A 24,972-nucleotide genomic window follows, 5' to 3' on the forward strand; every position below is an offset into this window, starting at 1 on the left:
TGTAATCGATATGCATGGAGGAGTTGAGGTAATTAGCAATAACGGGAGAATAAGTTGTTCTTTCCAGTTTGTGATTTTAAGCTCTTAATTAATTAATGCGAGTGGCTTTAATGCGAATCAACAAAACTTTTATATTTCACCGAAAAATAATTACAGAAATATTCATGGCTACCCGAGGCAACTAGGCAAAGAATATTATGATCGTTTGGGATTATTAAAATATTAATTAAGAATATAGACGACAATGGGGGAAGAGAAGGTTCCTTCCTTGAGATGAATTGGCTTTGTGAATAGAAGCTTAGGAGTTGTTTGGAAATGGAGTTGAGATAACTCCACTCCATTCTAACTATATATATATATATATATATTATTTATTTTTATTTATTTATTTATTTATTTAGTTGGATTGTAATAATAAGGTGGAAAAAAAATAAAAAAAGTAATGATTGTATTGTTGAATTATAGGAAAAAGTGAAAGAAAAGTAATGAATAATTTACAGAAAATAATGATTATATTGTTAAATTGTGAAAAAAATAATGAATAGTTGAGAAAATTTAATATTAAAAATTAAAGAGAAAAGGAAAAATAATAATTGTATTATTAAATTGAAAATAAGTGGAGTTAAGCAGAATAGAGTAAAAAAAATTATTCCAAAACCAAACAAAGCCCGTTATTGAGCATATATTTATATTATATAATATATATATATATCTATATGCATCATTTGTTCTAGATATATATGTCGAGAAATATTCAGCCGAAAGCGGAGTTTAAATGGGGATAATTTGGAATTAATAAAGAAAAAGAACAAAGAAAGAAATTAATAACGAAAGATAAAAATATGAGTAAATTTCGATGATACCCTATAATTTGCAAAATGGTCAGCGATACCCCTCCTTTTAAAATTAGCCATACACTATCCCTCATTTCGCTAATTTATACTGTTTTTTCTTAAATCGAGTCAAATTTGGTTCGATTAAGGAAATCAGGTAACGAGTCGGTCGGTGCAGTTCCGTGACATGGAATCCATATGGCAAAATGATTGTTCTCTTAGTGTCACGTCAACGAAAGGAGGGGTAGTGTGTGTAGCTAATTTAAAAAAAAAGGGGTGTTTTTTACTATTTAACATATTATAGGAGTTTTAGCCCAAAAGTATTGATTAAAAGGTGCTTGTACGGTAGGCCACTCATTATTGATGATCCGTAGGGTGAGAATATATTATAGCCACGTGACGATCAAATCGATAGTATCCAATCCAATATGGGGATGGGATCATATATAAAAGAGAATGTCAACTTTGAATAGGATGCCTTACATCTTGCAATGCATGTGATATATATCAAAGATCGATTACGTAAATCAATGAGGGTGTACCGCAATAGTACATGTTTTGCTTGTTATCATTATCAAGAGATTTTAAATTTGATACTCGTTGTGATAATATTTTTATTTTTTTATTAGTTATTAAGATTAATATTTTATTGTACTAGTTTTATGGGCACCTCTTGTAATTAAAAAGAAAAGAAAGATCGATTACGTTATATAAATCGTGATGGGTGGGATCGATGCCGCTCCATAAATTAGCACGTACACTACATATATATTCTATCTCTAGATTATGTGATGCTTCTAAAAGGTTAGTTAATTGCAGCATTACTAAAGGTTAGATACAGACTTTACTCTTCTAGATTTTTAACCTTTTAAAACAAACAAAGAAAAAGAAGAGATTCTATGACCTTCAAACAGACAACAGTAGACAATGGTTCATATCTTATTATCTATTGATTCTTTGATGATATATAACGTTTTGATTAATTTTCATTCCGTGCGTTGCATAAATTTACGGGCACATTAATTTACTCTTGTCAGATTTTCTTTTAATAACATGTAAGATTAAATCACGACAAATTTCGTTAAACAAATTTCAATTTACATAAATTGTTTTCAATAAACCGCCTAGAGTATTCATATATTTTTTTTACCATATTATCACATGAAATTTCAAATTAAATTACAATCATTTAAAATTATTTAAAATTACTTTATAATTATGATTTTTCAATAAGATTATCTCTATTATGTAGTCCTAATGGCTATTTATTTAATTATAATTATTAAGTGGATGCACTGGCAATTTTACTATGTACTACATTTTCCATGTGCGTTGTGCGGACTTCTTTTTTTCATATCACTCCATAGTATATTATTCAATATTATTATTGTTTAAAATTTCAAATACAACTTTATTATTAAAAATATATTTTTCAATTATAAATTTTAAATTTTAAACAGTAATCTAATATCATTTTTATTTTACACATGTTTATATTTAATAATTATTATTATAATTTTTAGAAATTTTCAACTATAACTAAAGTTATTGAATAATAATCCTAATAAATTAGAGTAATTTTAAATAGTTCAATAATAATTTTCCTACTAATTTCCTTATTTAAAGTGCACTAAATATTTTTTCAATCATTAAGATTATGCAGATTTAACACAAATACTAAGTTCAAGTATACAAACTTGATTTTATTTTATTTTCTAAAAAATGATGTTGTTTGATATCCTCACTTTCATTTATTAAAATTTTTTCTTTTTATATGACCTAATTTTGTAGAACTATTGATTTTTGTTAGTGTTTTGATCATATATCAAAGAAGAAATACTGTAATGTCATTTTTATATAATTCTTGTGATATTTCATAATATTTAATTGAAAATATTATTAGGCTTGTGTTGGGATAGTTTCACTTTTATATTACATTTATATGTGTGTGTGTGTATATCATAAGGTTGTACGTTATAACCAGCCATCATATTTAAGCTAGGTTAACATTGATCCGTCCGCCGTACCACGTGATCCTCACATATGCCCAGGAATTCCTTCACTAGTGTAGCCATAATTGCATAGTGAAAGATATAGTAGTCGAAAAATATTACAAATCCTAATCATTAAAATTGACCATGGCAAAGGCAGTTGTCCGGATAGATTTCAATATTATATCATACTCTAGAAATTGTTTATCAGTCTTCTTTAAAGAAATTATATATCATGTTTATGATCTTCCTATATCCATGCCCATATGGAATTCCATATATCATTTGAAAACTTCTACTGCTTATGATCTATCTATCCATGAGCAGCCTTCACTGCTGAAATTATTTTCTTGCCGAAAGACATGTGATATCTGGCTTATGGTCTATCTATGTATGCATGCACAATTAAGAAAAAACTAGATGAGAAGACTGCATATATGCTCAGGCTAGAGTTATTAGAATAACGAACTCATTGATGATGAATATTAGCAACTTCAAATATACAATATAATTAGGATAAGTTATGTGCATTATAAAAAAAGGAGAAAAAAATAGGATGGTGATATGAGATTGAAAACATATTTCACTAGTAATTTCGCCTAATTTGCAATTTACTTATTAAATTTGATGGTTATATACAGTATATAATTTAAATTGAACGTCATATTTCGATTTTAAATTTTAGTATCACTTGTACATAATAGTGCAAGTGCAACAATAGTATCAACAAATTACTCAAATATATTTTATTATATTTCTTTGATAACAAATTAGTGCGCATGCAACTTAAAAGTTTTCTTGAACATAATGAGAACATGAATAACGACCTTACACACCTTCAGAATAACACAAGTTCAAAAAATAAAAATATAACTCGATAATAGGGAAGCACATGACTTCTATCTTATTTTTTTTTTCTACAAAGGTATTTGAGGTGGAGTAATTCGAAAGCTAACAATTAACAAAATCAACAGAATAGATCCCATCTCAATCCAATGTTTTTAAACTTGGCGACCGGGTGGGATGGCCCGTAACCCATTGCTTTGTCCGGGCTGGGGTTAACAAAAACCCAATTGAGTTGAAAGCCCGGTCAAAACTGGTAAATCTGGTTGACCCATCGACCCGATTGACTTTCTGTTACGGTCGAATCGGTTATTCCAAGAAAAAGATTTCTTCCCCATTATTTTTTTTTAGAAAAATTAGAATATATTTTATATTAGAAATATTAGATATACAAATAGGATAACTAAAAGATGCTTTTTTCTAAATTGTAAGTTAATTTTGCATATTATTCGTAGTTTTTAATAAAATTTTGAATACTTCTAGATATCGGTTCTGAATTTTATTGTTGCTTGTGATAAAATTTTGTAATCGTTACACCAAAAAAAGAGTATCATGTTTTAATATATTAAGTTAGTAACTGTAATTAATTAATTAATTATTAAGTTATAATGATAGAACACATTAGGGAGTGCTATAGTTTAACATATTTATTTATATTATATTGCACTTATCATTTATTTTAATTATTTATAATTTATAAAATAAATCGGTGGTTGAACCGGTTAATCCACGACCACGCGTAGAGGCCAGTTCGATGCTCGGGCCGAGATTGAAAACATTGATCTCAACAGCTTAAAATTGTCACCGCATGAAAGAAAAGTTTCTAGACAATCTAACAATAATAGCCCACAATTACAAAAACTACTTCTTAGCATGTCCTTTGCGCTTTTCAAGTTCGTGATTTAGAGTGAAAATCTATCATCTTCTAAAAGTAATAGAGAAATAAACGCACTAAATATAGAATTTTCCGACTTCCTTAAATTGGAGATTTATGAATTTTTATGATTCGGGAATTTTTGGTCATCCATATGAGTAATGACCTTTAGGAATTCTGTGTGCATTATTGAATTTTTTTATGCCATTCTTAATTCATCATCAGCTTATTGTACAATTTATCGAAGTCTCATAAGATGCGACTCAAAAAGTCATTCAATTGCAGCCTAAACTCATCCTTCATGGCATCGTTTTATGCGTTGACTCAGCTTTTATATATTGTAAGATACTCTTTTTCCTCTCAGAGTTGAAACGTGGTTCACATGAAAGATTTGATCATGGGCTTAGCTTGTCAATTACATAAGAACATTCAGAGATAAAAATAAATAAATAAAGGCAATGAAAAAGAAAAACACATATCGAATCATAATCAGATACAATTCCAAAGACAACTTATCTATGAGTTATAATTCTCTCTCACGGAACAAGTTGATTTCCCCTTTCCCATTGAGACATAAAACGATGGATCGGAAGTACTAAGCGGGAGAATCACGATCCTCGTGGATCAAATAAAATGGATAGATTATCCATTTATCTATTATGTAAGATAATCTTCACCGTCCATAGTTTTAATTTCCTTGTGTTTCTCTAAAAGTACTAAGCACCGTACATGACATGTATTAAATTTTCATTGGACTTATATGAAATTTGGGTACCACCACTTATCAGCTTGAGCTTTTAAGTGGATATGGGCCCGAGCCCGTATAAGCCCAATGGGAATTTAATATGGTATTAGAGCCCAGGTTACGCGTAGCGTGCCCACGCGCGTGTGCGCACCCACACCGCGTCAGGCCCAATATGTCCGAGTGCAGCCAAAGTGTGCGCCTCGTGTTAGTCCCCCCTTGCCCGAGCACGGAAGAAGAGCCCGGCTCAAGGTCAATTGTTGAGGGCGGGTGTTTAAGGGCACGTGACAACGTGTAGGCAGAAATAGATCACACGTTACACGTGAGGGCGGGTGTTGAGGAGTAAAAATGGGATAAATCCCACATCGAAAAAGAAAAAGAATATCCATGAGTTTATATGAGACTTGGGTACCACCACTTATCAGTTTAAGCTTTTAAGTGGATATGGGCCCGAACCCGTATAAGCCCAATGAAAATTTAATAACATGAATCGATCAGTGGAAAGTTCGAAATTACGCGTAATGTATCAATCGCTCGCTAGTAAGTGTCACATCCCTTGTACGTGATCTAAAACGACCCGATAATGAGATACATACTTTCTATACGTTTCAAGTTTGGCAAAAAGAATCATACAGCTGTAGAGAGGGAGAGGGAGTCGTGTTGATTGATGATGATTGATGAGGGGAGGAGGATGCTGCGATCCGACGTCGTCGATGGTTGCATGCATTTTCCTAAATTATTCTCGCCTTCTTTTTTGTGTCTTTCCGCCATCAAAAAAGTTTGGCATTCCACTGCACGACTTTCATTCATTCATCAGATCATCACTTTGATACCATGGAGGTTGGTCGGTTTCTCGATCTTATCCCTCTCTAGACGAAAATTTTGATTTCCTTAAATCATTAATTGATTATTTCACAAGGAAAAATTGTAATATTAACGTGAATTCGTTAGGAGAAAGAGAGTATATCGAAATAGTACTGACGCTCTCGCATAAAATCGAGAGGTTCTAGATTCTACTATGCCAGTAAAAATTTTCATATCTCTAATTTTCTTTGTCCATCCATATACTAATCTCATGAGTGTTTTTTGTAATAAATCAAATATATCTGTCACTAATTATCCTTAGTCAATTTTCTCTTGTCGTCGGTCCCAAGTCTCAACTGCCACTTCAAGGTTTTGCATTACCTTGACAATTTGATTGGTATATTCTCAAGTCATGTGATAAGGTAGGATTATCAAAAAATTTATACAGCAAAAAGACTTCGTAAGAAAAACTTAATTAATCATATTTTAATCATATCTTGAGATTAATTAAGCACTCTCTAGTTCTTCCCATGGCTTCGATATAGATTCCATTACGAAACTAATAGAGAGGCACATAACTTAAAAAAAAAAAGGAAATTGTAAAATACCCTAATCTTATTTTCAGTTTTTTTATTAATTTCTGCAATTTTCCAATTTTTTGGTTGTCTAAAATTATTTTAGCTTATCAAAGAGGGTGTAGTCCAGTTGCTTATATCCTCGCCTGGTAATCGAGAGATTTCAAATTCGATACTCAGGTGGATTACCCGTGTCTCTTTATTAGATATTTAAGATTTCTATTTCATTCTATTATGTACATGAATGTCCCATGTAACAAAAAAAAAAAATTTAGCTTGCCTCACAAGATGACAAAGAATTGTATAAAGAAGAACTGGATGAAAATCCAAAAGAAAATAGTTTTCAAAGGCTGAGGCTACAAATCAGAAGGGCAAGAAATTGATTGGCCTTTGGTTTACCAATTGGGCCGGTTCGTATATTTTGTGCCCTAAACTTTTAGGTCACTGTCCCTTTTGTGGGTCACTTATACGTGGCGGCTTGATGGTTCACATAATTTTAATAATTCATATATTGTGTATGCCCTCAAGGCAGAATATATTATTTTACAATATTTATAGTATTTATTAATTCGTATAATAAAAATAAGCAATCTTCGTTTTCTTTTTTTTGGGTTACAAATATTCCACGCATATATAGGAAAGGAAAATATTCGATAGGGTGTGACGACTGAGGAAAGAGGTCCCAATATATGAAAGTGAGATAACTTTTGCATCGATGTGAATGTGATCTTAGATTTCGGCATATATGAAAGCTATGCTATTACTAGATTTCTCAAGAACATACGCCACATATATACACATATATATGTAATGTATATTCATTTATATTTATATTTATATACGTGGGGAGAAAATTTGATAAGTTTTTATAAATTTCGTGTTTGATAAATAAAAATCTAGAAAAAAACTACAATTTTTGGCAACTTTAATTAATTAGTAGGCTTTTTTTGTACAGTGTACGCATTGGTATTTTGAAAGTCAAAAGGTTTCGAACGATTCAATTCGAGCCTGATGGGTCCATCAAAGAGTAAAACATTTTCAGCATTTCTTCATATACAAGACTCGAATTCAAAATCTTATTTAAAAGGATTAAGCGTTGAATCACTCAAATCAGCCATATTGCTTAACAAGACCTTTTTTTTTAAAAGATGTTATCTAATAATATTCAGAGTGTACGAGTTTTCATGGATTTTAGTGGTCTTTATGAGTTTTATTTGCCAATAATCACTACTTCCACAAAAAGCCTCATAACCACCTCAGTTTTTCTTTCCCACCTGACATTCGGAAACATGATTGGCTCCGGCTAATTCGGATTTGGTTTAGGTCAGTTGTAAACAACCTCGTTTGAATTTATGCATGACATTATATTTTTCTTATTTGAACTGTAACCATTCTACCGATATGAAAACGTGACAAATTGGAAGCAATGAAATAGTCAAACATATATCGTTTGTAATGGCATATCTGTGAAGATTGAACTTGGATATATATCAATTGAGAATTTGGACTTGCCGAAAGTTATACTTCGAGATAATCATCATGCTTGGGAACCTAATGACAGATGCATGCTATAGCAAATTTTCTTTTATATATATATATATATATATTGAAATATATGAGATATCTGTGTGTATAAAATATATATATATATATATATTAAATTACCCAAAAGGGAAGATTTTCTTGGCTGATGCTGTAAGAGCTTTTGTTGTCATTTATCCCCATTATATATATATACATTTATTTATAAAAATATGATTCTATTTCTATTTAATTAGATTAATTTGTTTATTTACATCATTGGATTTTCCAAATATCTCACTTTCTGGAGTAGAATCAGAACCTTAAAATGGCGACAACAAAAAGGGTTCCCTCAAGTGGATAACCAATTTTGTATTCTCCAACTCGGCAGATGCCTCCGAGATAGATACAGCCACGAAATGTTTGAAGATAAATTTAATAAAATCCTCGCTCCCGCTCAAAAATTAGAAAGCCCGGTGGTCCAACTGATCCGTTCGATGAGTTTGTAAGGTATTCACATGATCATGAGAATTAGCCTAGCGAAATTTAAACACTAGTCATTATCATATATATATATATATATATATTTCATGAATAGATGGTGATTAAGTTAATGCCTATCAGTTGATATTTCCATTATCTGTTATGACTAATTAGATAGTTCTCAATCATTAGGTACATTCAGATTCTCTGTTCACATGCCTATTAATTTAGAACTTGATGCTATACCTTTTTCTAATGGGAACACAGAAGTTACACTTCTAGATAAGTTTTGGGGAGTTTAATTGGAAATTTTATGAGTCCTTTCATATTATTTTTAAATAGAAAATTGTTGATGGTTGGTTTCAAGCAAGTGGTTCGGCGATTATTCTCTTTAAGTAAGATATTAGATTTATGTCTCGTGAATAAAGAAATCCTTGCCGAGAGCTTTGCTTCTTAGAGGATAGACCCTCTCGATCCTGAATTATTCAGAATATTTATCTCAATTATTTTTTTCATTAAGAGTGAGATCACAGAGCCTTTTTAGTCTATTAGCTAAAACAAATTTTCAGTCAAGTATTAGCTTGACTTTGACCGCAAGATAACATCACACCACGCGTGAGGTGTTCTCCACGTAAATGGTTGAAAACTAATCCTCACTCGAACATTGGCTGAGTGGCATTTATAAGGTGTTTCGAGTGGATTTTAACTCCTGCAATTGCGAGTAAAGTCCTCTCAGTGACTTTTATGTAATTGTAAGTTAGCAGACTTCTATGAGCAGCAACACTCTCAAACCAACCGCGATAAGTCATCTATTTAAGTTTCTCTAACTCGATTTTTGGCACACCCTTAACCCAATAGGGTTGACAGCTTAATGGTTAAAATTTTTTTAGGGAAGTTTCATATTTAAGTCACTTTAGAAACCGGTAGGAGAATACTCTCATTGGGCCACATGAACGGCTTGTGACTGTATTAACTTATTTCTTGCGCTTGTAGGTTATTCACGTGAACCGTGGAATTAGTAAGGCAAAACTCATACACCTTTGTTATATATATATATATATAAAGAATTTTGATGTACCCACTTTAATAAAATAAATATAAATATAAAAAAGGAAATGTAATGTATGTATATCTTTATCTAAAACAAGAAAAGCTCCAAAGAGAACAAAATAAACTTACTTGGACCAAGTTGATAGGAAAAATGAAAAGGCATTTGAAAGCAAAAAGGATATCGGAGAATAACAGATTGAAGCCGTACCAAGGACTACGAGGTGTCTCTTTGTGTTAGAGAATCGTCATCGCGCAGCTTCTTTTCTGTCCTTTGCATGCAAACTCACACTCATCATTGTCACGTCATATTCAATGACCATTTACGTGGAATCTCTCATATTGGAATAACTTGCTCATATCTAAAACGAACATCTTCTTCCCTTTCTTTCCTTGGCATTTCCCGATCGAACACATAAAACGTAAATCACGATTTGATTATATAGCTCAAAAGTGCGGATGGATTTTGTCACAATCGTGACCACGCCAGCATCTCATCCAAAACCTAGCTACCTAACGTACCTTCCCTCCCCCCAAATTCTATATAAGCAATCCACCATGCAACCCAATCTCCTCACGCCAAAACCTAAAACTTACGACAAATCATACAAATACTTCCTCAAGCAAACCCTAGAGAGAACTAAAACCCTCCTTTCAATTCATACATTGTCTACAACAACCTTTTAACCTTTGGGAGTGACATACATCACACAGAGAGAATTTGAGTCCGCTGTAATGGAGAGAGTCAAGAGGATGGTGTCCGAGAAGCCGGTCGTGATATTCAGCAAGAGCTCATGCTGCATGTGCCACACCATCAAGACCCTATTCTCGGACTTCGGGGTGAACCCCAATGTCCATGAGCTAGACGAGATCCCAAGGGGGAAGGAGATCGAGCAGGCCTTGGCCAGGCTCGGTTGTAGCCCAGCTGTGCCGGCGGTGTTCATCGGTGGTGAGCTGGTGGGCGGGGCCAACGAGGTCATGAGCCTCCACCTCAATAGGTCCCTTATCCCAATGCTCAAAAGCGTTGGAGCCCTATGGCTCTAAGGATACATGCATATATTATCTATATAAGAAGTTCACTATTTATTATGTGGACTTCAGCTAACATCCGGCAAAAGAAATAAGTGTTTTTTTGGGACACATATATAAATCTTTCTTGAGGTATAACTATATGTGTTTTTCTCGGATGTATGTAGTCATATTACAATGTGTTAAAAGTGTCGAATGTCGATAATTAGTTGCTATATGTATGAGACTGCCCAATGTCATATTGGGTAGTTTATCTTTTTGTAGTAACTATATATGTGTATGTTTTTGTTGTCTAAGAATAAATTATTATGACTTTATCGTATAGTGCAGTACCGCACCTCTCACCCGGCGACCAAGAAGTTCCAGTTCGATATCCAATTGAACTACTTGTGCGCACTTATTAAATATTTAGGATTTTTATTTCAATGTACTACCGTTCATAGGCTTCCCCTGTAACCGAAAAAAATAAATTATTATGACTTTTATATAAATCTATCTTTATCTATATATAGGTATATATATATATAATCATTAAGTAGGTAATCTGACTTTTTTTTTTTTAAAAAAAGAAAAAGTCACTAAGTAATTCTCCCTAAAATTCATGTGTACGTACGTCCATGAATTCTCCAAAAGTATTGGGTCTTCTGGCCAATCAAATTTTGCATGCAAAATGTACATAATTACAAGTTCATCCCCCATATATTTGCTGTTTCGTCCTACACAAACTTACATTTCAAGTTGATATACGCCTAATATCTATATTTGTTTTCTCAACCCAACAAAGAAATAGTAAATGCCCCACACTAAATTGGCTCAGCATGTACGCATTCAGGGATGGACGGAAGGTGAGCTGAGTAGAACGGTCACCCTATCCTAAAATTATAATATTTAATAAAATTTACATATTGCTCTTCAAATTCTACTGAAATTTCTCATATTTGACCCCTAATTTGGAAAAATATCTTTTTATTGGCCCCTCAAGAAGCTCACCTCCCTTGCCACGTCCGAATTCTGGATCTGTCCTTGCGTAGATATACATATCTCCCACAATCACGATAAAAAATGAACTCCAGTCTATAAGGTGTGCCAGCAGAAGAGGTTTCCAATTGATTAATTAATCGGGTGGTTATAAGACTAAGGCTCCGTTTGGGAACGGAGTTTGATTTTAGAATCATGATTTTGATTTTAACTCTACCCACTACACAACAAAAATACACGTTTCCCAAGTCAAATTTATAATACAATCTCATTTGTCATTTTTCAGAATCAAAATCAAAATCAAAATCAAACTTTGTTTCCAAACGCACCCTAAATCATTAGGACCGATTCCAGTAGTGATCTCCATGAACGTCCAAAGTATATATCTTCAAATTAAACCAGCTAACTCGAGGTTGAAGCTCTTCACTTGCATGTCAATAGATGCGTGAAATGGATTATCTCTTTCAATCGATCCAACCCAACCAGAACAAAATGACCATGAGTTCGGACTTCGCGTCATGATCGTCATGGGCATCAAATCAACCACCAGGTAAGTTACCAATACGGTTGCATAGCATCCCTGAGTTCATGGCCCTTTCAAGGTTAATGGGTCTACTTATATTTTTCATCAGGTAAATAAATAGGTCTCTTCAAAAAATTTGGTGTATATACACAAATTAACTGTTCTTGATATATATATATATATGAAAAATGATACTTTTTCGGATTGCCACCCCCTGATATCCAAAAAACGACATACACGTTGTGACTAATCTAATTCGAGCAAAATCAACTCATTAAGGAGTAAACCCCTCCCAATCAAGAAAAACATGATCTTTAAGTGTCTGGTCAATACAAAAAATTGACAAAGAAAATATGTCGTCATTTTTTTTTTACTCAGCAAATCAATGAATGTCCATTGATGAACAAAAACGGATACAGAGTAAAATGGTCAAGAGAAAGATCACAATAACATAAAAAAGATACAACAGATCCGCGCAAGGGAAATATACAATGTGAAGGAAGCAAATTCAATAAACACAGTATTCAAATATAATGGGCTATTGCAATAATGCCCTTTTCAATGCTTATCAATAAACTACGAAATCCACAAAACATATGCATCAATAATACTTATCAGCAAATAGTCCACAACTCCTTAGCCAGAAAATAATGTTACACACAATTTCAGTAAAACTTTTTACATAGACAAATCCTTGACTGAGCCGGCCTTAAATTTAAGGAAAAAAATAAAAACACTATGCCATCATCAGTTTATCAACATCGTTACAATCTAGCAAACAATGGTTTTGGAGTAGATAGGGGTAGTTGAATCCTTTCATACCCAATCTGGCCAAGAATCCTCCCTCGGTAAAGGCTTGAGCCAGTCACCATCTTAAGGCAAAAAGACCTCAAGCATGAACTAAGCTGGTGGTGACTGGTATGAACCTTTCGGATTCTCAACTTGGAAACTGCTCTTGTGACTTAATTTGAGTCAGATGCAGGATCTTTATTCTCCAGGCCTGAAGCAAATTCTGCCATGGGGCAGTCCGAGTATTAAACAATCGACATGCTCGACTCCAACCCAAAGTGCTGTATTAGGAATAGCTGGGAATTTCTCGGTTAATAAGCTTATAGTAGTTCAGTTTCTTCTACATCCCCATCAGCTTCCTCTACCTCGTTCTCCTCATCTTCTTCGGGGGCATCTGGATCCACTCCCTGCGAGGAGAAATGGCAGCTTTAATCCTTCATAGGAAATGCGACCATTGTTGCTCTAATACACAGAGACATGCAACTATAATAGGACACGGAAGTCGATCAAATGATATGATAATACACCTTCATCTGCTTCTCTAAACGGTCCAACCCCTTCTTGGCTGCTTCATTCTGTGAGTTGATCCTACAATGACAATTCAACCATAATTTTCTCATTCATTTCCTTCGGATACAGGAAAATTCGCATAAATAATTTTAGAAGAAACTTATTGGAGGTTAATTAGTTAAATTTTTTACCTCAATGCAGCTTGATAGTGAGAGAAGGACTCTTGCAGCATATTAGTTGCAGCAAAAACTTGGGCCAACTTGACGTGAAGAGAGTCGTCAGCCCAGTCCTTAAGATACCGCTCGAGGAGAGACACCGCATCTCCATTCCGACCCTCGAGGATGTGCAGCTCTGCCAAAGCTAAGGCGGCTCCGAGGTAACTGGGTTCTAGCCTAAGGGCAGATTCGTAGAACTTTTTCGCCTGTTAAAAGTTGAGGTTTATCAGAAAACTCGCAATTTATGTTTTCAAAAGGTTACCCCAGTAAAAAATTTTCGTTTTTTAAAACGTAAAAGCAACAATTTTCGAGAAGTTTACCTTTTCCCTGCCACTGGGATTACTGGCATGTACGTCTCCGACTAGTTTTAAAGCCTTTGCAGAGTGAGGCATGGCTTTCATGGCTTCCCTCGCAGCATAGAGGGCTTCTTTGATTTTTGAGTATGCCAAATAAGACCTAACTAATCCTAGAATTACAAAAAGATTATCATTTAGACAGAGCACGGCCGAGGAGAAATTGCTGAACCAGCACTTGTAATTACCTTGATATGAACGAAGATCGGGCCTCAGTTCTTGAGCTACCCTGAAGGCTATCACCGATGCTTCTAGTCTACCCATTGACAAAGACAAGTTGCCCTGAAAACTTAGAACAAATTCTTCAGAATTTTCATTTCACAAATTATGATTAATAAATAGACAGAATAATACAAAAACTGTATTCAGTGTAAATTATTGGGAATACCTTCATCATATAACCAGGTATATGTCTCTCGTCAATTCGAATGCTCTGTACACGAAGAAAAAAGTAAATCAATGAATAAAAGCAAAGTTGCGGAATCTCGCAAGCAACAAGAATCTATTCAAGGCCAGAGCTACCTTCTCAGCATAAGACAGAGCTGCTTTCTCATCTTTCCTTTCCCACAGCACAGACAAAGCAACAAAAACTTCCGGTCTTGTTGGGTCAATATTCAACAAATCATGCACCAACTTCCCGAGCTTTGTGTAATCAAACTTCATCTTCAGAAGCATGGCGTACTCATCCATGTAGGTTACTACATATGGGTCAACTGATCGAGCCTGTAAAACCGTGCATCAGGTGAGGTGAGACGCTTCCAAAATATCAATTTTTCTGCCAATAATCAAAGAACATGACCCGTATCAACCTTTTCAAAGTTCATGATGGCCTCATCAGTCTTTCCAACAATGGCTTCAACCTTCACAAAATTGATCAAGCCAATGCAAAATTTTGTCAGTAAAATATTATCAAAGCCCCGGAGGAAAGCCCACAGGGCATGACCCTCCAACTACTATCACACTCTTCAGCTTTTGCAATCAAATTCAAAGGATCGGTAACAGTAACGCAAATTGTGTACAGTCTGAGGTCAAATTACACTTTACACATCATCTATCATCATTTCTAACCTTGGCAACTTCAAGTAATAAATGTACGTTATTAGGGAAGCGTTGCAGCAGTTCAGTAAAAAGTTCCAGACCACCTGCCCAGAAAGGAAAATATCCAAAGCATAAATAAGCATCAGTAAGTTTCATGGTTCCTGGTATCATTTGGCAGTTATCACCAACTATTATGGACATGTGAATTCTGACACAATGCAATGATATTCTCTCTCTGTCACCATGTTCTGGACCAGTGAAGTGCTATATCGAATCAACAGAGTGCTGCAAGTAGTGAACATGATATGCATTCTACCTACAATCTCTAGGTGACAGGACATAAATTCATTCAAAATCCTCCCTAAGCAGAACTGTGTTACCTTTGTAATCATTACTGGCAATACAGCAGTGAGCTTCAACATAGCGCTGTTGAGAAAGTATAAAATGTCAACAATAATCTTTTGTAAGCTTGAAACAGAATGTTCACAACATTGTATCTCTAATTAATGATCTAAGTAGATGTATTAAACTGGAAAATGATAAAAAAAATTCAAAAAAATAATAAGACTTCTAAATGAATGCACAGTAGGACTTGGTCTTTCCTTGGAATAAAATATGACCAACAAAAATTAGCAGTTTTGATTTTGTACTAAGGTTAGGATGAAGCTATTCCCACAATGATAAAGGAGTGTGAACTAAAGCAAATGAAAGCTCCTATAAAGAGAGGACTGCAATCCAACCAAGTTATAATAGGGATTAATTCAACCAATTGATGTTAGACTTACTTGTAGCCAACGTGTTGAATCAAATTGGTCGTATGAAGCCCTGCTGCCTCTATTTGGAGTCTACAGTAGCAAAAACAAAAACAAAAAGTAAAAGAGGATTACTACTTCATGCAAACAAAATCAGGAAATCCTGAGCAAGAACTGCTGCTGTTATGAGAACTAGGCACTTAATTACACCATGAAATAAAGTGATAGCAAATCTTCAATCAATAAATCCTGGCATAATATCCCCGGAGCAGCACTACGAATATTTTAAACTTAAATCAGTACAGAGGCTAGATCAATTGTCCCAATTAAGGGATATTGAACCAAAACTAATGACTCGTATAACTAAATGGACATATTCAAGATATACAAACAGAATGATACTGTCACTGTGAATTAGGAATAGAATATCTAATTCTAGCTTTGACTGTATTTAGAAAAGGAAAGTAATGCATGATGTAACATAAAGCAGCTGAGAAAGCAACTCGTACTTTCAACAACAAACCTGAGGAAACAAGGAAATAATATCCTTGGCAGTAGCTCCTAGCTCGGCCAGAGCTATGATAGCTTCAAGAACATAAGGGCAATTTCTATAAATAAAAAAAAAAAGGAGTGAGTTAGCACGCTAGGTGGAAAAGAAATTAACTGAAGCGCAACTAAATCAATACAATTGATGTCAATGCACATAGATTGAAAAGCATGGGTAAGCCAGCCATTTCTCTATGATAATTCCAAAGCAATAAAAGACACAAAATAATTAATGCAATAAAAAGCAGCTATGGAAGGGGAGAAAGCAATTGAAGGTGTCACTAGTAGCTGAATCAATTTTAGAGCTGTACTAAACCAGATAATATCTCTCATTGAGGAGGAGCAACAATAAAACCATCACAGCAAGGAATTAAGCATCAGGGCAACACAAACTATTAAATTCATTGCCATACCAGATAAAAGGTCGCGGAGATCATGTCATGAAAGATGATAGCAAAGCATAACTAAGATTAACTGATCAAACTTCAAAAGATTTAATCTGAAGGACATAACTAAAGAATTAATTGACCTTATACACTCTTTATAACAAACAGCAGCAGCACGGTTATGTCTAGAATTGCGGTAAAGTTTTCCCATTAGTAAGTTCATTTGCAAGTTCCTTGCTTTGCTTGGAATCCCTTCGAGCTGATAGACAGAAGCAACAAAATCATCAGTTCAGCACAACGACACATATATCTAGTCAAACAGCTGAATATCTTAGCTAATGAAACCTGGATAAAAGAACAGTAAGTAAAATAAAAGGTCAATTCGAAAAGAACCTCCCAACCGAAGTAAAAGAAAATGAGTTTGAAACAAACCTCAGCAATTGCTGCTTTCCCCTCATTCAGAGAGCAGTGACAGGATGCAATCTTAAGTTTTACCTGCCATCAATACGACCATATTTTAGAATGAAATAACCAAAATATGGGACCTTCCTCAGTGAATAATAAATATAAGATCTTTACAGTGCAAAGAACAAACTACCATGATAAGCATAGAGATTTATGTACCTCATTTTCATTAATTGCTGATGCATGAAAAGAATTTGGAGAAGACGACCTGTTCGATGCAGACAACGAACTTCTGGTGCTAGCCGAAGACTGTTTCGGGTTGATCCTATGGTACTGCAAGGCTTGCTTGTACGTGTGCTGGGGCAGATTCAAACAAAAATACATGGAGCCAACGAGAAAATTCAGACTTGAAAATCGTCGTATACAAGTACTCGCTAGAAATTAGATTCATGAAACATCAAATAAGTATGTGCCAATGCTGGAGTTCACAAAATCTCTGTAAGAAAAGAACATTAATTTTGAAAAGTCTTTCCATTAACACAACACTGCACTCATTGACAAGCGTTTATGGACATGGAGACGGACAATTAACTCGAGAATTGATAATTCGGTGATTGTCCAATAAGAATATACTCACAAAACATAGAAATGGACTTACAATAGCTCTCCGATACTCCCTCTCCCGAAACAAAGCATCTCCAAGGAGCACCTGCAGCGAAGTAAAATCGGATAACAAGGTGAGCCAAGCAATGGAACGATTCTAAGCTACGAACAAGCGAGGACTGAGCTCATTAAGTATCTCGTAGAATTAGGGAAATTGCAACCAAATTCTCGGCCTTGAGGTGAGGATTAGTCTCAGCGTTCACGGAGGACGATGAAACCAGAAAGCAACCCTGCGGAGACAATCGGACTCGGCTGAGAATTAACGGAGGAATCCAAAGCTAACTCCATGAATGATTGAGCAGAGAGAGAGAGAGAGAGATAAAGTGGCGGTACAAGCATCTCGGCGGAGCCGAACAGGCCATGGTCGATGAGGGCGGTCATTTGGTCTCGGGGAACGTCCATCTCCGGCTAGCTTCCCTGCTCCCGGCTCGTCCTCTGATAGGAGAGAATGGAAGTTCCGCGCTCCGACCTGGTCGCTCAATGTAGCAGTGACGAACTCACCGAGTCACTGCAAACCTCACCTAACTCAGTCTCAGCCAGACCCGCTCCCTTCTCCCTTCAAACCTCTCTCTCTCTCTCTATCGGCATGGCTGAAGCTCAGCTTAGCTCGTAATTAATTAAATAAAATAATTATAATTATAAATAATTCAAGCTTGGGCCCAACAGCCTAATATGTCCTCGGCCCAACTTGCTATATAAATGGGCTCAGCCGTCCCGGTCCATTATCATTCAACCACCTCCATCGCCTCTGCCAACGACCGGACATAAGCCACCGTTCCTGTTCGTCGTTGGAGAAAGCAAAGCCGTTGGCCATGGAATTCTCTTCTCCTCCATCGTCGTCGTCGGCAGCGGCGTCATCTTCTTCTGCTTCGGGAGAGTTAGCTCGGAGTCGTCGCAGTCGCGAGAAGTTCCTTTTCAGAACCATCTTGCCGGCGATTAGAGGCCGGTCCTGTTCGATATGCTTGGGGAGCCTTCAGGAAGACCACAGGTCGGCGGTGATCACGAAGTGCCTGCATGCCTACTGCTTGAGCTGCATCCGCCGGTGGAGCGAGCTGAAGAGAAAGTGCCCTCTCTGTAATGCGGAGTTCCATTCGTGGTTCTCCGGCATCAGCCTCCGGTACGGAAGTTTCCGGGAAGAGAAGTTGTCCTCTCTTCGTTTGGATGAAGAAGAACGTCATACTCGAGCTGTATCGAATTACCAAGACAATAGAAGGTAGTCCTTCCCTTCTCTCTCCCTCCCTCTCTTAGCTCTAAATGTTGAGCTGCGATGATGATTACTGCAGACTCGATTGAGTAGTAATCTCTCCAGAGGAGTATGATTTTACGTTCTAAGCATTTGAATTTTCGTTTTATTTGGATAATTGCATTCCCAGATGAGCAGAGATACCAATTATTTCAGTGTTCTTCGAAACGAGTAGAAGTCTTACCGATAGAAAGGTAGAAATTGAACAGTTAGTGAGGGAGAGGGTTGTGAATCCTGTTCAGGATTCAGATGATTATTGCGCGCTCATTGAATTCTCGAGCTTGATGATAAAGGTTTTTTTGCATTGCGATACCCGCAGCATTTTGACTTTCAGATTGTATTCTCACAAGGAAATGATCGTTTGAATTCATTTTCTTTGAGTTTACCGAAAAGAAGATGAATAAAGAACAATGGCAACGTTAAAATCTTTTTCTTGTTTTGTTATGTTATGATGTCTCAGCAGCCAATGGGGGCATATGCTTTCTTTCTTGTTCTAGGGTTATTCGAAGATCAGGAGATCGGTGCAGTTCATCTAGCTGCCGATCTGGGCCATTACAGTGGCGACGATCATTTGGAAGACCAGGTTCCATACCGCCAGGTGTTATAGCTGAGAGAAAGCTTCAATGGCGGGCCAGGTACTTCACCTTGAAGCTTAATGTCAATAATAAATGACACGAAATGAATTCATACCGTACAGTCAAGCATAAGACAACCCGTGTTCCACATGGTTTGAAGTTGTCCTTTTTCTAGTATAAGAATCTCGATATGCATATAGAGCTCATATTTCATGGTTTGAGGCATGCTGACATTAAATTTGTGTGACTTTGCATACCTGCAGCATATACCGTCGAAGACTACAAGCAGTTTTGCCATCTCCTGGGAGACGTTTTGAGCAGGTATTTATACTGATCGGTGAGAAGAAACTCCATCTATAGTGCTTATACCTAAATTGTGATATTCTCAACTGGTCTTTTAGAGATTCTAATTTATCTTTTGTTTTTCTTATCACAAAATGGTGCTTTCAAGTATCACCCAAACAGATCTTTTGTTTTAGGACTCATATTGCACTTGACGTACGTGGATTACAATATATTGCAAAAGTTACTTATGGCTATAGGTCCAAAAAGGAATGTCCAAGTTTTGCTTTGTGTTCCCTACCCCTCGCCCCGCCTGCCTGCATCATTTCCCCCTCCCCCTCCTCTTATATGTGGTGACAAATCCCTTTTTCTTTTTTCAGAACATGGCAAGAAATAATGGCTGGAAAGAAAGAATGCTTCAAAAAATTGAACCATGGGTTAGGAGGGAGTTGCAGGCTCTCCTTGGAGACTCAGATCCTTCTGTTATTGTTCATGTCGCCACATCACTCTTCCTTAGAAGCCTGGAAGAGAAGAGTAATGCTCCTTCAAGACAGCTTGATGAAAGCTTGACTGCTCCTTTGCAACCCTTCCTGCATAACTGGACCAATATGTTCTGGCATGAACTCAGGTAGGCAATATGAAAAAAAACCATTTACAACCTCAAAGAATTGGTATTGAAAATCATTTTAAGTATGGAAAATTGAAGAAAAATCGTCGACTGAACTCTCCCTTATATTCATGGTTAAGTAGCCAATATTGTGTCTGCTACATACTGTTTTCAACTTATATCATCATTGGAATCTCCAGATTGTGTCGCACCTTCTAAACTTACTCAACCGTATATTCTTGGATAGAGATAAATGGTTTTTCGTTCTGTCTGTCCTTTTTTTTTCCCCTGCAAACAGTACAATGTCTTTCTGTTTTTACTTTTTTTCACATTACAGATAATCTTGCTCATCAAAATTCTGTTTCCTCTTTTTCAGCTGTTATGCAGAAAGTTCACTTGCAATGGAAACATATGATGCAGTAGTAGAGTATAAGCAGCTAGAGTAAGTTCACCAGGGGGGTACTTGTCTCTGCCTCGGTTGCTTTGGCGATCAGGAATTTGCATTTGTCTGGATCTTATATCACGATCCCACCACCGGTTTTCTCGGCAGTGCTCGATTGCACAAATAGTCATGTTCCGAACCTCATCTTTGCTATCGAAGAATGAGCTCAATCAGAGAGCACTCGTTCGAGTGAGTGAAACTTTTGGGTGATCTTGTTCAAGGGAGTGAAACTTTTGGGTGATCTTGTTCAAGCAGTGAGCAGAGCTTCTTTCATGAACTATCTCCGTCAATAAGGATTTCTAGAGGCTCTGAGCAAGCAGAAGTTTCTGATGTTGAGGCATTGATGTGACTTCTCATAAAATTCCACTGGCAACTCTCTTATCACGCCATGATGGGCAAACTCCACGACATCAAACATTTCATGCCAACTTTTATATTTTGGCACCAGGCAGGCGAACTCTTCTCTTCCTCCATCTAAAACAAAAGATCAGGTGATGTCGGTGGCCAATCTAACACTCCAGTGTCGGTTATTTCAGACACTTGGTGGGGAAGGTTTAGAACTTGTTTTTTCTCTTCTGTAAATTGACCATTTTATGAAAAAATATGCTAAAAATCTGGGAATCAAGGACGAGAATAGAGGGTGGCATTAGATATTATGATTAAGCTTGGGATTTGGAGCTCAGCGGGTAGTTGTAGTTGGCCTACACTGCAATAACTTGAGGGGCCTATGCTTCCCAGTACGGGGCCACTTAGAGTCTGATTATAAACCAAGGATGGAAGATTCTGTCCTTGAGTTATTTATCTGGACATGGTTACAAGCTATTACTTTAGGCAGGTTGTCTTTAATGGTTTTTTCCATCGATAAGATTCTAAGCTTTACTAAGCTTTCGCCTAACAGCCGGCTATTTATTATCTGTCATTGACAGGTGGGAGCCCCGCGATCCGTCGATCCAACAAATGGAATGGAGTGCTACAGGTCCTCAATGCAAATTAAGCCTTCGTGGCAACTGTATACGGACTGTGGAAGTGTCAATGAAAGTTCCATCGGCGAGTGATTTCGACTTTGAAATGGATGGATCATACTGAGCGGTGTATGTTAGCTGGGCAAGTTAAATGCAGATTCCCCGCCAACCGTCTCACTTGTAAATGACCCACATGCAGGTCGCTTCGTGTCCATCTAATAATTATTAGTTTAAATCGAGGGAACATTTTCCATGTAGCTGCCTTGATGAATCCTCGAAGGTGCATATTGTTTCCTTCCCAAACAATAAATAAATGAAAAAAAGATGCATTTTATTGTTCATAAGATTGTCTCTATCTGACGTATTCCATTCTTACCTGAACACTTCTCGTCCTCATCCTCTATTCTTTCTTTCGTTGGACTTGGTGCGTGTATATATATATATATATTACATATGTAAAAATTGACGCCTTCTGAGTGGAAAGATCAATGATAACATTTGCCATTCTTGCAGGATAAAATTACAGAAAAATCCCCCAGCTTGTCCCACGAGGGCGACAGTGAGACTGAGGGGCATTGTTGTCAATCTGGTGCCTCGGTGCCTCTTATCTTCTGCTTTGACTCACAACGAAAGGCCACAGCTACCTGCTCCTTGCTCACTCCCTTACAAACATTCCAAGATAGCAGGGGAGGCCCGGAGAAAGACGAGACTGGTATATTCATGGAAGATCTGAAGCCGAGCCCGGCCAACTCCTCTCCCCTCACCCCGCTCGGATTCCTCGATCGGGCAGCGACCGTGTATGGTGATTGCCCCTCAGTCGTGTATGGTGACACCGTCTATACGTGGTCGCAGACTCGCTCTCGGTGCTTGAGGGTGGCCTCGTCCCTGGCTGCTGCAGGATTTGGCCGCGGGGATGTGGTGTCGGTGGTAGCCCCCAACGTGCCTGCCATGTATGAGCTCCAGTTCGCTGTGCCGATGTCCGGGGCCATCCTCAACTGCATCAACACCCGCCTCGACCGTCGGACTGTCTCTGTTATCCTCCGACATGCAGAATCGAAGCTAGTGTTCGTCGACCACCAGTTCCGGTCCCTTGTGCTTGACGCGGTCTCCCTCTTCCCGCCCACAGACCACCGCCCCATCCTTGTCCTAATAGCGAGTGATGACGAGGAGGAGGAGGCTGGTGATGGGCAGAAGGGATTGAAGGAGCTGTCTTCGTGGGCAGACTTCAACTCCACGTACGAGAGCATGGTGGATAGAGGGGATCCTGGCTTCCAGTGGGTCCGGCCCCTGAGCGAGTGGACCCCCATGGTGCTCAACTACACATCTGGCACGACCTCGTCCCCAAAGGGAGTCGTCCACTGCCACCGCGGGCTCTTCATGATCGTGGTTGACACCCTCATCGATTGGCCCGTCCCCAAGCAGCCTGTCTATCTCTGGACCCTGCCGATGTTCCACTCCAATGGATGGACCTTCCCATGGGGAATTGCGGCTGTAGGTGGCACCAACGTCTGCCTCCGCAAGTTTGATGGGCCGGCCATCTACCACCTCATTGAGCGGCATGGGGTGACTCACATGTGTGGTGCACCCGTGGTGCTTAACATGCTGTCCGGAGGCAGTGGCAATGGGGACAAGCCGCTGAAGGCCCCCGTCCAGATCCTCACTGCTGGGGCCCCTCCTCCCGCAGCAGTGCTCCACCGGACAGAGTCCCTGGGCTTCACTGTGAGCCACGGCTATGGTCTAACAGAGACGGCAGGGCTCGTGGTATCATGTGCCTGGAAGCCGCAGTGGAACCGTCTCCCTGCCGATGAGCGGGCCAGGCTCAAGGCCCGACAAGGGGTGAGGACTGTTAGCTTCGCTGAGGTTGAGGTCGTAGACCCCAAGTCAGGGGTCCCTGTCAAACGAGATGGATCGACCCTCGGGGAAATCGTTCTCAGAGGAGCTTGCATCATGCTTGGGTACCTTAAGGACCCCGCAGGGACCGCCAAGTGCATGGACCCGAGCGGGTGGTTCTACACTGGAGATGTTGGGGTGATGCATCCTGATGGGTACCTGGAAATCAAGGACCGGTCCAAGGATGTGATCATCAGTGGCGGGGAGAACCTGAGCAGTGTGGAGGTGGAGTCCGTGCTCTACACCCACCCCGCAGTGAATGAGGCTGCAGTAGTGGCCCGGCCTGATGAGTACTGGGGCGAGACCCCGTGTGCGTTCGTGAGCCTCAAGGCCGAGACAGGCAGAGCCTGCCCGACTGAGAAGGAGATCATAGCATTTTGTCGAGCTAAGATGCCTCACTACATGGTGCCCAAGACTATAGTGTTCAAGGACGAGCTGCCCAAGACCTCGACCGGGAAGATTCAGAAGTACGTGCTGAGGGAAATAGCCAAGTCAATGGGATCTCCAAAAAGCCGGATATAACAGATCAACAACAGGGATTCAAGTACTCGAGTTGATCTGATCATCACTCCCATCTTTTTTAAGATCATTCATATCGAATATCCTCATTCAAGGTTGGATCTGGAATCGATTCGACTGCATAGTTTTCTGTTTTCGTTTTCCTAGTGTTAAGTAACCGAAACACTGTCGAATGCATCGGGCATCCATATCCGATCATATTCCTGTATTGTGCAATTGTTTGTGTTGCAGCTACTCTTGAAATCAGAGTCCTAGGGACGAAGTTGATTGCTCAAGAATATCCTGGAGGCGAATGGCCGTCCAACGGAGACATAATCAGTGAAATAACTTGTATATTAAAGAATCGGGAAAACTGCAAAAAGGTGTCAATGATTGAACATAAAAATGAATATTCCGGGTGATCCTTATCAATGATGATGAATTGAAGAGATAATAAAAGGAAGGGAAAATTTTTAATTGTGAGGTTTTATATCATATTTTTAGTATGATTATGAATTGAAGAGATAAAAAAAAAGAATATCGAAAGTTCTTGATTGGAAGGGTTATCTTTTA

At 37.7% G+C, this 24,972-nt stretch overlaps 4 protein-coding genes across 5 annotated transcripts; 3 read left to right on the top strand and 1 right to left on the bottom strand.

Moving 5' to 3' along the window:
• The first annotated feature begins 10,275 nt into the window (after positions 1-10,275).
• LOC116192067 (monothiol glutaredoxin-S4-like) lies at positions 10,276-11,064 on the top strand. Its single transcript, XM_031520484.1, has one exon. It carries the CDS (start codon positions 10,449-10,451, stop codon positions 10,755-10,757), a length of 309 nt encoding a protein of 102 aa, XP_031376344.1. The 5' UTR covers positions 10,276-10,448; the 3' UTR covers positions 10,758-11,064.
• Positions 11,065-12,766: 1,702 nt separating this feature from the next.
• On the bottom strand, positions 12,767-18,501 carry LOC116192065 (anaphase-promoting complex subunit 7). The gene is made up of 18 exons (XM_031520481.1): positions 18,234-18,501; positions 18,062-18,130; positions 17,896-17,946; positions 17,457-17,594; positions 17,265-17,327; positions 16,976-17,091; positions 16,424-16,508; positions 15,934-15,993; positions 15,529-15,574; positions 15,179-15,252; positions 14,920-14,970; positions 14,633-14,833; positions 14,499-14,543; positions 14,299-14,392; positions 14,078-14,223; positions 13,734-13,963; positions 13,560-13,620; positions 12,767-13,439 (listed from the first exon to the last, which is right to left on the bottom strand). The coding sequence occupies exons 1-18, from the start codon at positions 18,300-18,302 to the stop codon at positions 13,353-13,355; spliced, it is 1,686 nt and encodes a 561-aa protein (XP_031376341.1). The 5' UTR covers positions 18,303-18,501; the 3' UTR covers positions 12,767-13,352.
• A 124-nt stretch (positions 18,502-18,625) lies between these two features.
• Positions 18,626-22,321, top strand: LOC116192066 (E3 ubiquitin-protein ligase Topors). Its single transcript, XM_031520482.1, has 5 exons — positions 18,626-19,113; positions 19,641-19,778; positions 19,982-20,039; positions 20,381-20,628; positions 20,984-22,321. Exons 1-5 carry the CDS (start codon positions 18,713-18,715, stop codon positions 21,051-21,053), a joined length of 915 nt encoding a protein of 304 aa, XP_031376342.1. The 5' UTR covers positions 18,626-18,712; the 3' UTR covers positions 21,054-22,321.
• LOC116192063 (probable acyl-activating enzyme 6) lies at positions 22,069-24,698 on the top strand. 2 transcript variants are annotated; one of them, XM_031520479.1, is made up of 2 exons: positions 22,069-22,210; positions 22,525-24,698. In XM_031520479.1, the coding sequence occupies exons 1-2, from the start codon at positions 22,196-22,198 to the stop codon at positions 24,421-24,423; spliced, it is 1,914 nt and encodes a 637-aa protein (XP_031376339.1). In that variant the 5' UTR covers positions 22,069-22,195; the 3' UTR covers positions 24,424-24,698. The 2 variants fall into 2 exon arrangements, with proteins under 2 accessions (XP_031376339.1, XP_031376340.1); XM_031520480.1 differs by having other exon boundaries at positions 22,108-22,291.
• The last annotated feature ends 274 nt before the right edge of the window (positions 24,699-24,972 follow it).

The sequence above is a fragment of the Punica granatum genome, chromosome 1, assembly GCF_007655135.1.
Source record: "Punica granatum isolate Tunisia-2019 chromosome 1, ASM765513v2, whole genome shotgun sequence".
NCBI classification, from domain to species: Eukaryota; Viridiplantae; Streptophyta; class Magnoliopsida; order Myrtales; family Lythraceae; genus Punica; species Punica granatum.